The 10061-nt window shown below is 46.2% G+C and overlaps 1 protein-coding gene across 4 annotated transcripts; it reads right to left on the reverse strand.

Annotated features, from left to right (window-relative positions):
• Positions 1-135: 135 nt before the first annotated feature.
• si:dkey-30c15.10 (uncharacterized protein LOC559353 homolog) lies at positions 136-9100 on the reverse strand. 4 transcript variants are annotated; one of them, XM_053885515.1, is made up of 24 exons: positions 8977-9100; positions 8494-8586; positions 8252-8419; positions 7882-7965; positions 7382-7560; positions 7208-7300; positions 6618-6696; positions 5488-6489; positions 4746-5077; positions 4586-4680; positions 4274-4403; positions 4068-4203; positions 3796-3975; positions 3573-3699; positions 3447-3495; positions 3149-3202; positions 3041-3073; positions 2946-2967; positions 2762-2868; positions 2303-2356; positions 1952-2038; positions 1669-1776; positions 1374-1507; positions 150-1015 (listed from the first exon to the last, which is right to left on the reverse strand). In XM_053885515.1, the coding sequence occupies exons 2-24, from the start codon at positions 8579-8581 to the stop codon at positions 865-867; spliced, it is 3492 nt and encodes a 1163-aa protein (XP_053741490.1). In that variant the 5' UTR covers positions 8582-8586; positions 8977-9100; the 3' UTR covers positions 150-864. The 4 variants fall into 4 exon arrangements, with proteins under 4 accessions (XP_053741493.1, XP_053741491.1, XP_053741490.1 ...); XM_053885514.1 differs by having other exon boundaries at positions 6618-6699; XM_053885518.1 differs by lacking the exon at positions 5488-6489 and having other exon boundaries at positions 136-1015.
• Between the last annotated feature and the right edge of the window lie 961 nt (positions 9101-10061).

Below are 10061 nucleotides of genomic sequence, written 5' to 3' on the forward strand. Positions count from 1 at the left end.
CTGGGAACAGGACCATCATTACACTGAGACCAACTCACTCGTCCCATATCTGTTAGACTGCTCAGCCATCTGAAGGCTCCTCTTGGCTCGGTGGCTGGGCTGTACTGGCCTTACCGACACCTTCCTTCTAACGGTGAATTGTTTTTCACCCAGTCAGTAATGATCATTAGACTGATCTAAAAGGACCCATCACTGGAGCTCCCACTGCACCGTCTCTGTTAATACACCCACCTCACGAGTACCCAAACACTTTGATCAGAGACAAAAAGACATCCAGCAGGTCAGTTCCATCCAGCAGTCAGCATCGTTCGAGGCGTTGAAAAAGGAACTTTACTGCCTCTGTACTCACAATATTTAGAGACATTGATGAACACATTGTTCATGAATTCAAGGGCTGCATGAGATTTCTAAAGTAAAAACCAAGTTATTTCCACAGAAGAACATTTATTGCCGAGGACGGGTCGACATGGAAACAACGTCAGACATTGAGACAGAAGAACAAAGTGACGGTGGTTAAAGCAGCAGCATCTTCACCCAACTCTTCAGTGTCATCACACACTTGTTTATAGATTTAAAACTATAACGGCAGCAGAACAATAGTACTATGAAGAATATTCTCTAGTGTCTCATCAGTTCACCCAAAGACGTCCGCAGTAGATGCACCGCCACTGAACAACAAAGCGAAACAGAAACGGTTTCAGAATGATCAATGTTCCTTCAGAATTATTAGTATTCCTCTATAAATATTGCTCTCCTTCCAGTTTCATTGAACCCAGGTTACTGAACGTAACGAAACAAGCAGCTGATTGCCTCAGACAAAATAAAACAGACTGGATTCAGCTGAAGAGAAAATGTCAGCGACGGCTACAGTAAGCTCTCCCGCGACTTGGCCGTCTGCTGGGTCTCCGTCTGGCAGGCAGACACGCGGCTCCAGGTGCGGAAGTCCAACAGAGCTTGATTGAGTTTCTCTATCCAGTCCAGCCGCTCTTCTTTGGTGTCTGCAGAAAACCAGCACCTGGAGGAGCGAGAGGATCAAGGCGGTTCACACCAGCCACTCGACAACCGAACCATGAGAATGAGCGGTGGCTTCAGAATGGCCACGTTTGTGTTGCAGCTTCCTGTGTCTGGATCAGGGAGATGGACTTGAATAAGCATTGACTGGGTCAAAAGATGACAACAGGAGGGGGCATCACACCACCAACCAACAAGCTGCTTCCCAACTGTCCTCCACACGTTTCATGATGGGAGTTGATGAGGAATAGTTTTGAGAGCAAACAATATCAGAGAGTGACGTCCTTTAAAACATACAGCATCACTAACACACAACACAGAGGCGTTGGTGAGAGCGCCGGGTGCACAGGCACGAGACTCACTTGGTCATGGCTGCCTGCTCCTGCTGCTGACTCCTCACCAGCTCAAAGGTGAAAGGTCGAGCGCACAAATCCCTGTTGACCGGCCGCACACACTCGGTGGAGGAGCTGGAAAGAGAGACGCGTCCCACCGGTTCCTGCGAGGAGAATCAAGAAGCATCCGACATAAAAAACACGGAACAATGCACATTGTGAACTATCAGGGCAACGAGGGAGGAGCAACTTCCTGTTTTGGAAATCACAATCATAGACATGAAGGTTGGAGTGGTTTTCAAGTCCATCCACGTCCAAGACGTACCTTATCTTCCTGGTCGTTTGGGTGGTTCCAGTAGAGCAGGCTGCAGCCGTCCAAAGCAAAGTATCGGCGGTGCCACATGCCGAAGCCACTGATCATCTCAAACATCGTCTAGGGGTCAGCAAACATTTTGGTTTAACTTAACTGAAATGTTAGTCTAACAAACAAGTCCCATCGCTGGTGCGCTTCTGTTGTTTATCCTCATCTGGAACACTTGATGAGTCACACACGCTCCACAACTCAAAATGAATGAGAATCGAAGTCAACATTCTTCCCATCTACTGACCAGGAAACCTTGGTGCTGCACGTGAGAGTGACCCTGGCTGTCCAGCTTCAAGTAGATGCTGCCCTCTAGAGGGGAAAGAAAGGGCACCTGCAGAGGACACCGGGTCAAAACACGACACAGGAGACTTAAAAAAAATACATAAAATGACAAAATTAAGTCAAACAGAATAGAATAGACTTGACTTCAAACGAGCATCTGAAGATCCACTTCCCAGGAGTCAAAACTCAAGTGTTACTCTCATTCAAAAGAGTTTAAATAAAAGAGAGGAAATCTACCAAAGAGCAGTTAGTTCACATGACTACAAGTCTCAGGGGGAAAGTGGAGGGAGCAGTGATGTGAGACGACAGAAACCTTTTCCTGAAACTCATCTCCCAGGAGCCTCCTGATCTTTCCTTCAAGCTTCATCTGAGCAGAAGACAGACAGGAAGTGACAGAAGCATTACAACACCAGTGACACCACCCATGAGCAGAACTTTCTCAGTGAAAATGATGTGTGAACAGTGAGGTCTCCTTTCACTTGATGTTTGTGCTAAATAAGCCATTTTGTTGACCCTCTATGTGCACAGAACGAACAAGCCGGAGAAGGAACGCTGAATGTGACGCGATTTTAGGCCAGTAATGAAGCTAATTAATTACCCCGTAACTCACATGAAACACAGACCACGATCAGAAAGAAGAGACGAACGTGGTGCTTTGCGAGCGACATGCAACAATAAGAACGTAGGCATGTGTAATTACGGACTGAAGGCTTTATACAATAGAAAGTTGTGCTCTTCTACAGACTGAAGGGGATTTGGGGGTGACCTTCACCTTATCCAGGGGGAACTTGGAGTGTCCCAGAGAGGCCAGCGTGATCTTGTGAGAGCCCACCAGAGAAAAGTCACTGGAGCGACGGGTGAGTCTGGACAGGCCAGTTGCTGAACCGCAAATATTCAAACATAGCACTTAATAAAGCAAGCATTTTGTGTGTGAACGTAAGTGGAATTCAACTTACAACCCATGCTGTTGTTGGACTGCTGTTGAAGGATGAAGAGGAATATGAAATGAACAAGTCTCCACTCGATGCTAGTGATGAGACGAAAAACTTACAGTTAAGGTGTTGAGGAGCTTTCTTGGTGTCACCTGCCAGAGTGTGCAGACACACTTCATCAGTCAAGATCAAGAACATCACAACAGTGCAGTAGGATCCCAACGTACCCGAGACCTGATGCTGGCGCGGTCGGTGGTGCAGCTACTTGCAGAGGTGTGTGACTGAAACGGCAGAAATACAAACAATAAAGAGAGTGAACTCCGACTAGAGGCTGAGATAAACAGTGAGGGCAGGGGCCATGTTAATACAGAATGCCAGAGATAAAGATACAAGGAGAAGAGGAAGGCAACCAATGGGGTTCATGGGTGTGGTGACTGAGGACATAGGAGGGTGTGGGGATGGGGTGGACTTGCTCAGGCAACACCAGATGGGAACTTATAAAAGCAGAGTTAGAGCCCTTCTCACCAGGCTGTAGACTTCAACATCGATCTCAAATGTGGAGCGGATATCCTTCCTGGAAAGAGACGGACCAGCTGGATTGAACTCACCTGCGGCTCAGTGTTAATGACAGTGATCAAACCTGCAGCTTACAGAGTGACAGATGTTGGGAAGGAGATCGTGTCTCCGTTCTGAGCGTCGGCGGCAGTGGCCAGGGGCGTGGCCACAATGTTGCATGGGCCATAGCGGATCAGGATGAAGAAGTAGTGACTGGGTCGGCCTGCGAAGAGAAAAACGGGAATGTTTCCTTCCGTCATTTGACATTCAAAACTGCAGCAGCCTTCATCTGTGAAGGTCACTGGAGGAAGGTCTGTACCAGGGCGGCTGTGTGAAGAGCAAACAAACTCCACTTTGAGGGGCAGTTGGATGTTTGTGATGGTGACTGTGCCCCTGCATGGTTGCTGCTGGATAACAGCTTTGCTCCCAGCTACTGACTCAGAGTTCCTCTCATCCCTCAGCCTGGCCACTTCAGCCAGCAGTGCTGCGCGTTTCTCACCTGAATAAAAGCAAAATGTCCAAAGGAAACAACATCAAATCTCTTATGGAGAAAAGTAAAGATCAATTTAACTGGTGAGGAAAGACATTTACAGGAGACCAGCAGCAGTTTTTCAGCCTCCGCCTCCTCCAGGGAGCCTCGGCCATGCTCCTCATCAGTGCAGCAGCTCAGAGCCTGAAGAGTCTGGTTGATCACATTCTGCAGCTTCGCTGCCTCGCCGTTCAGAGCCTCGACAGAGCACACCACCTTAACACGCTCATGTGTAAGATGAATTGGCGACAGTCCTCAAGTCACTTACTGCTATTTTCTCTTTGCTGTTGACAGACGGTGGAGCGCTGGGCTTCTCGACAGCTCGCCTTGGTGCGCTGGGTGTAGCGCTCTGGATGGTGGGAGGTTTGCTCTGATGTAGTGTACGATAGGCATCAACACTGTCAAGCAAATTCATATTCAGGACTAAAGGTCGGCCCTTGAATCAGACCCATTTCCCAGAACTTTTTTTCTGAGTGAAAACTGACTGATAAACCTAACATTGTCAGGAGAGTTGTGATAGAAACTCAGATCAGGAAATACCTGCAAATCCCATGATATTGAGGGAAAATACTGCAGTCACCTGTAGAGGGGAGCAGACTCTGCCATGGGGGTGGATGTGTCCCCAGGGGTCAACAGCAGAGATGGGGGATTGGAATCCAAGCCGGCCGCGAGGCGCTAGTAGTTTTGTACAAGGTTATTTCACTTAGTGGAAGCATTTGGAAGGCTTTGTCAAGTCCTACCAGTGGGGTGACAGCTGCTTCCACTGACTTGCTGAGCGGAGAAAGGATGCAACTCGGAGGGAAGGTCAAAAGCTCATCGGCGTTGCTCTCCAGCAACTCGCTCTCCTCCTGCTCCTCATCACCATCTCCCACCTCTCCTGGATCTTTCCTCTCTTTGGTTTCCATTTTTTCCTTCTCCGTCATGCAAGTTCTGATGCCACTGTCATGGTCTTCGGTGTCCTCCTCATCTGCTCGGCTCTCCTGCATCTTACCAGCATACTCCAGCACCTCATCAAACATCTGGTCAATGATTTCAGCTGTGTTGGTCTCATCATGGAAGCTCAGCTCCACATCTGTTATGGAATTGTTTCAGATGACAGTAATCAGAGTATTGACTTAACACTTGCTGCCACCAGTGCTAGAGACACGCGAGGTACCCGCTAACTCAGGAGGTGACTGTGGGTTGGGACAACCATAAACTTATTTTACTTGACTGCGTACAAACTTAAGACCGAGCTCCCTCAACTGCAGTCAACCCATGAGCATACATGCTCAAAGGCACCTCTGTTCATCTCAGTACATGAGCTGTTCCTCAGGTTCCAAAACGATTGTAAACCAATTGCTGTGCTCAGGTGGTGCAACAGATCTTTAACACCCCTACGGTGAGTGAAACAGCCCCTGACTTCTAATATATTTTTACCCGGAGATACCGCATGACCACATGTGAGTAACCCACCAGTGAAGCACCTGACTCCCTTCTCACCTGACATGCTGGTCTCTCCCACAGACTCCAAGGAAGTGGTGTCAGACAAGACTGAATACTTGATTAATTCTGGCTCCAGAACAAGAGTCACTCTCTTACAGGTCTCTCCTTCCACCGTCTTGTGAGTCTCCTCTGTCTGGTACTCATCCTTCCCTTCATCGTCTAGCACACCACTTTCTGTGTTCGCTTCATCTTCCTCCTCATGTTTGGCATCAACGGACAGTGCTTCTGACTCACATGCATCTTCTCTGATGTGTTCCATGCAGATCAAACTCTCCATCTCAGGATCTGTGCTCTGACTCTCGACATGCTTCCCATCACCAGCTCTCTCATCTAGTTTCATGACATGAGATCCGTCCCGTGGGACATCATCATCTCTTGGGCTAGTATTGCCGTCTTGACTATTTTTGAATTCAAGCGGGACCTGTAGTTCTGAGTCCAACTCTTCCCCTTTAGGGAGTGGATCCTCAGTTACAGTCTGATCACCCTGTGTCTGACATTGTTCAGGTAGATCTTCATTACATGTCATGTCCTCTCTTGAGGGCTCAGACTCTCTTTGCTGCTCCACAACACAATCATCCTGCTCATTTGAGAGAAGGTCCTCCCCTGTTGCATCCCTCCCATGAGGGTATCTCCATGACCTCAACTCATCATCAGTTGAGGGCTCAAAGATATCTTCCCCGTGAGAAGAATCAGCCATCTTGTCATTTTCATCTGTTCTAAACGATTTCTCATCCGTCTCCATGTCTGAAACTTCTTCTTCAGGATGAGGGGATTCTACACATCTCTGGTCTTCTGCAACTGACTGAAGTGATTCATTCACTTCCTCGCTGAAGGACAACTGCAGAACGGTGCGAGCCTCTGGTTGAAGGAATACTTCCTCGTCCTTCCTGTCCTTGTTAGTTTCATTCCATTCTAGCAGGAGCTGTACTTTGTGGGAGGACTCTACAGGTGTGGATGCATCTTCCTCAACACATTGTTTTATTCCACCTGTCAATTTGTCTGAAATTGTAAACAGCATCATCAACATAAAATCTTCTGGACTGTTAGCAGGAGCCACATGGCAGTGTACTGCTAAGATCTGATGAACTATAGCACATCTTCCGTTAGAAAAGAGTTATCAGTCCTACCTGTGGTGTCAACGGCAGGTTTATATGCAGCTGATGCCTCGGTGAAGCTGCCATCATTCAGTTTTGTATCATCATCAGCCTGCTGAAGACAACATTGATTCTATTCAATATGATTTTATATCCACATTCAGTTTTCTTCCCACTTCCCAAATGTTCTGACCATTTCCGGTGTGAAAAGTGAACAACCCCAGTGCAAAAAGAAATCTAATTCTTAAGGTTGGCATCCAAACAAATGGGTGTGAAAAAAGGAAAAAAAAAAGTGAACTAAGAAATCCCACAGAGCGGTCAAAAGTCTCACATCAAAGGGCTGTGTGGGAGGCCACTGCGCTACCCTTTTAGACCGGCTGGACCTGGGAATCCAAGAGAAAGACGTGGCACCAGGAGCATTCCACGCCTGCTGGTATTCAGCACAACTCATTCAGACTCTTGAACATAACTTATCCATTAGATTAGACTCCAATTCAGGACAGGTGACTTAAAAATATGCATGGAAAGTGGTCTTCCATGTCACGGCAGTTTCAAGTTTTTTGAAGCTCTACAAAACCATTGACTTTTGTCAAATCACCCTCCACACACAAGCAAGAACCTACCTGAGACAGGGAAGGGTCAGAGCTACTCCTCTTTAACCAGGCGTTCTCACTGATGGGCTGGAACTGTAGCTGGTTCAGTTCCTGCTCCCGTTCCTAACATGTCAAAACAGTTTGTGTGTTTCACTTTTTTGAAAAAGACATTTGGATATTGTTGTGAGACACGAAGCGACGCACCTGGCGGATGCGAGAGGCCTGTTTGGAGCTGGGCGTGGCCGTGTCCTGGAGCTTTTGCTGAATCCCAGATACAAAATCTGAGCGGTTCTGTGAACTCACGGGACTTGGAGTCGGAGAGGCTTCAGTCTTGGAAATTAGAGCCTCAAAGCACTCAACTCGCTGGTGAAATTGGTCCTCACCTTTATCAAATAGTGCAACGGAGAAGCAGTGAGTCATCATGCCAACTACAACCTGGCACGCAAAGTGGTCTTTGACTATGGCGAAACAACTGACTGTGACTGGACAGTTCATGGCAGGTAATGGAGACTATAAAAATGTTAACTCCAGAAGAGCAGATGCACGGCACTGTAGTCTAGCTGCAAAAAAATATTAAGGGACAAATCCATGTTTGGCCTGGATTAATTATTAATTTAGTAAAAAAATAATTTCTTATTTATTCATAGACAGTGTCATATTTAATGATGGACATTTTAAAAATGCCAGTAAGTATACATCCTCACCAAGAAGACATTCCCTGAAGACTTTATCTTGCTTGTTGTCAGCTCCAGGATCAGACAGGCATCGCTGAGCCAGAGGGGCGCCTCCTTAAATCAAAACCATTTTCAGTGAGACCGCAGTGTTGATTTAAACAGCAACAATGGCTGCCACTCCTGATTGACACTGACACCATACTGCCTCGTCTTTACATCCAGTGTGACAGTTGACTTTGGACACTGACTGCCATCTGTGACACCGATATCTCAAACAGCAACAAGGACAACATGGAATGTCCCATACCTGATCAGCGAATTCTTCTTCCGTCAGCACTTTTGGGATGAACAATTGCAACACGACTTAAATGAGAGAATATCTAAATGTGGGGCTTCATACCAGTATGTTTCTGAGTCAGTTGCTCCAAACGAGACCGCACAGAGGGAACTATGGGCGTGTCTTGTCTTTTCTTCAGCTCTGCAAGACGTCCAGAGGAGGACACCTTGGGACTGCAGTTTTCCTGTCCGGCAACATCCAGGCGCCGGCGCTTCTGTCCATCATTCACCTCTGAGACAGGTGGAAAGATGGTGATAAAAGCATCCGAGCACTTTCACCAACACGGCCAACAAACATCTATGCACCTGTTGGTGGGACAATGTTGCCTTCTGTGTCGGACAAGGGTGTCCTCGCTCTCTTCAGACTGCTGGAATTCGCCTCTCCGACCTCCATTTTGACTTGCAAACAAATCGACATATAACAGAAAAATCACCGACAGTTTCCTAATACGGCTACTCTGAGGACAAAATAACTGGTTTCAACCCGTTTTGAATGCGCTGCTAGAAGTCAAAGGTAACTTAACGACAACGCCCAGAGAAAATGTGCATAAGTCACAAATACATTGGACTTACGGTGACTAATGAATAATCGAAATGCAAATCAAACGAACTGGTTGCCATCCGGTAAAAAAAAGTCCCGAGTTGTTGCGTTGATGCAAACCGCGGATGTGTGTCAAGCTACATTTGCTAGCTGCTAGCAGCAGCAACAACAGGCTCACGGCGGTCCATTCTCTGTGATAAAACGGTTCAAAGTTTGATAGCTTCGTGTAATTCGTCGCCTTTTCTTACCTGAAAACGAGGCCAGTGCAGAGTTCAGTGCTAACTGACAGAAAGCTGACACACTTGTTGTTCTGTTCGAGTCTCAGTCTCCGCCTCAAACTTTGAATTTTCAGCGGGTTAAATGACGTCAAACGAGGCACGCGACTGGAGGGCCGTAGTTACTATAATAGCGAGTCGTAAAGGCCATTATAGAAGCGCAGAATATTGTCACAGTCACAGATCCCGTCTCTTTATATATATATATATGGGCAGCCAGAATTTCCATTTACGTTCATTACATGGCTTCGGATGGTCGACCTGGTACATTACAAATTCCAATAACAATGAATTCATCATGCATTTTAGTGATATAGATTAGGAACAGCTGGAAGAGCAGTTATAGTTTCTCCACCGTTTCCGAAACAGCGCTCTATATGTTGATGTAATGTCAATTTGTTTGTGTTTGCTAATTTTAGTGATGATGTGTAATGATTTAAAAAGGCTCTTTATAACAAAGTATTTTTGTCAAAGTATTTTGTTTAGTATTCCTCATTAAAATAATCAAATTCAGACAGAAAAAGAAAGATGGATGCATGTGAACATCATAAATTGCTCAATAAATGGAGTCATATATGCAATTCACTCGTGCCATCGCAGATCATTCAGCAGGGTTTTGATTGAAGGGGTTTATTATTAGCATGGGAATGGAAATCCAAACCAATGTGAGCCACAAGTTCCATAAATAACTAGTACTATAAATAATTGCATGTCAGCGTCATCTAATAAATACGTCCACATAGCAGCAGATTGTTTCAGTTTTCCACTGGGCAAATTCCTCAGATGTTTGACTGAGACCTGATAATAAATCAAACGAGTCTGCACAAACTATTTGACAGGTCGGTCGACAGGTCGACAAAGACCAGCCTCCTGAATGTCCACACACATTTTAAAGCAGGCGATTTCAACTAGCTTGTGATCCATTCGTGGAATTATGTAAATGATTCCATTGTTATAGTTTATAGAAATGGAGGTGGGGAACAGCATGCGCTCATGGAAAACTCTAATCTGTTTGATCTGAAGTAGCCTCTGTGAAGTCTGCCACACACTAGTGTCCC

The sequence above is a fragment of the Synchiropus splendidus genome, chromosome 14 (genome assembly GCF_027744825.2).
Source record: "Synchiropus splendidus isolate RoL2022-P1 chromosome 14, RoL_Sspl_1.0, whole genome shotgun sequence".
NCBI lineage: Eukaryota > Metazoa > Chordata > Actinopteri > Syngnathiformes > Callionymidae > Synchiropus > Synchiropus splendidus.